The sequence below is a fragment of the Pangasianodon hypophthalmus genome, chromosome 24, assembly GCF_027358585.1.
Source record: "Pangasianodon hypophthalmus isolate fPanHyp1 chromosome 24, fPanHyp1.pri, whole genome shotgun sequence".
NCBI lineage: Eukaryota > Metazoa > Chordata > Actinopteri > Siluriformes > Pangasiidae > Pangasianodon > Pangasianodon hypophthalmus.
The window spans coordinates 11,835,836-11,837,132 of NC_069733.1; the positions used below are offsets into that span (position 1 = coordinate 11,835,836).

A 1,297-nucleotide genomic window follows, 5' to 3' on the forward strand; every position below is an offset into this window, starting at 1 on the left:
AGTCAAGTCAAAATTAGTGTGTGATTTGAGGCAGACATCTTTTTTATGATGCTTTTTTCTGTACTTGTAAGTAAATTTATACTTTTCTACATTTCTTTTACCACCACTGATGAAATCCAACAAAACAGTCTTCAAAGTCCATCGCGCCTTCAAATTCTGACAAATTTTGCATAGAATCTAGATTTGAAGATTTGCCTTGCATCAGCTTTGGTAATAAAATTGAAGACTTCATTAAATGAAAACCCAAAACAAAGTGACTAAATTTAGCTTCAGTCACTGCTGACTATCACAGCGACCAGTTCCAAGAAATGAGAAAGTTACATCCAGAGGAAGTACGACTGAAAGTAAAATTCAGGAGATGGGGAAACACCGATTTGAGCATATAAAAGAGGAGTAAACACACTCATTCATTCACACAAGCTTCTTGATCAGTGACAAGAAATCATTACCAGACTTTTCAGAGCATCGAGTGTGTTAAAAAGCAAGAGGAAAATGAAGTCTGCTGCAGTTTTTGTTGTGTTTGCCTGTCTACTTATTCTTCATGTACAAGGTAAGATTCTGAATCCTCATCTGCACCTCTTTTAATGATGTACAGGATTAAACAGATCTGTAATAACTCCAAATATGCAATTTTCTTCTGTTTGCAGGACAGGCCAGGACCAGCGTAACGAGGTGTTTGTGTCAGGGATCTGCGGCTAATGCAGTTCGTCTACAACTTATTGACAAGATTGAAGTTTATCCTGTTAGTGCATCTTGTGAAAATGTGGAAATCATGTAAGTTCAGTAACTACTAATATCCATAACAATGTATAATACGAGATAATTTAGTTCTATTGAGTTATCTAACTTTATTTATCTCTGTAGTGTCACTCTGAAGAACGGTGCAGGAAAAAAATGCTTGAATCCAAAATCTGAATTTACAAAGAAATACATCATGGCAGCTTTAGAAAAAAAGTGGGTATATTTTATTCATTACTGATTATATCCTAATAATGTTATATTATCTAAAATTTGTATTAATGAAATCCCACGATAGACAAAACTAAGTTTTAATATGTGTTTCTGTTTTACAGGAGGTCAGAGTAAAGCGTGCACCGTGTCATTACTGAACAGAAGTGGAAGAAGAGTGCACAGAGACAGCTTGCTTAAATTATTTAAAATGTTGTACAAAGTGTACATATGATATGTCTACTGTTTAATTTATGAGAGTTACTTCTGTATATTGCTGGATGTATGTAGTTTTTGAAGAAACATGCAAGAGTTTTTAAAAATATATTTTTTTATGTTAACATGCTAA

At 33.7% G+C, this 1,297-nt stretch overlaps 1 protein-coding gene across 1 annotated transcript; it reads left to right on the top strand.

The window, feature by feature from the left end:
* The first annotated feature begins 433 nt into the window (after window positions 1–433).
* On the top strand, window positions 434–1,297 carry LOC113537157 (C-X-C motif chemokine 11-6-like). Its single transcript, XM_026931503.3, has 4 exons — window positions 434–550; window positions 648–774; window positions 865–954; window positions 1,074–1,297. Exons 1-4 carry the CDS (start codon window positions 493–495, stop codon window positions 1,084–1,086), a joined length of 288 nt encoding a protein of 95 aa, XP_026787304.2. The 5' UTR covers window positions 434–492; the 3' UTR covers window positions 1,087–1,297.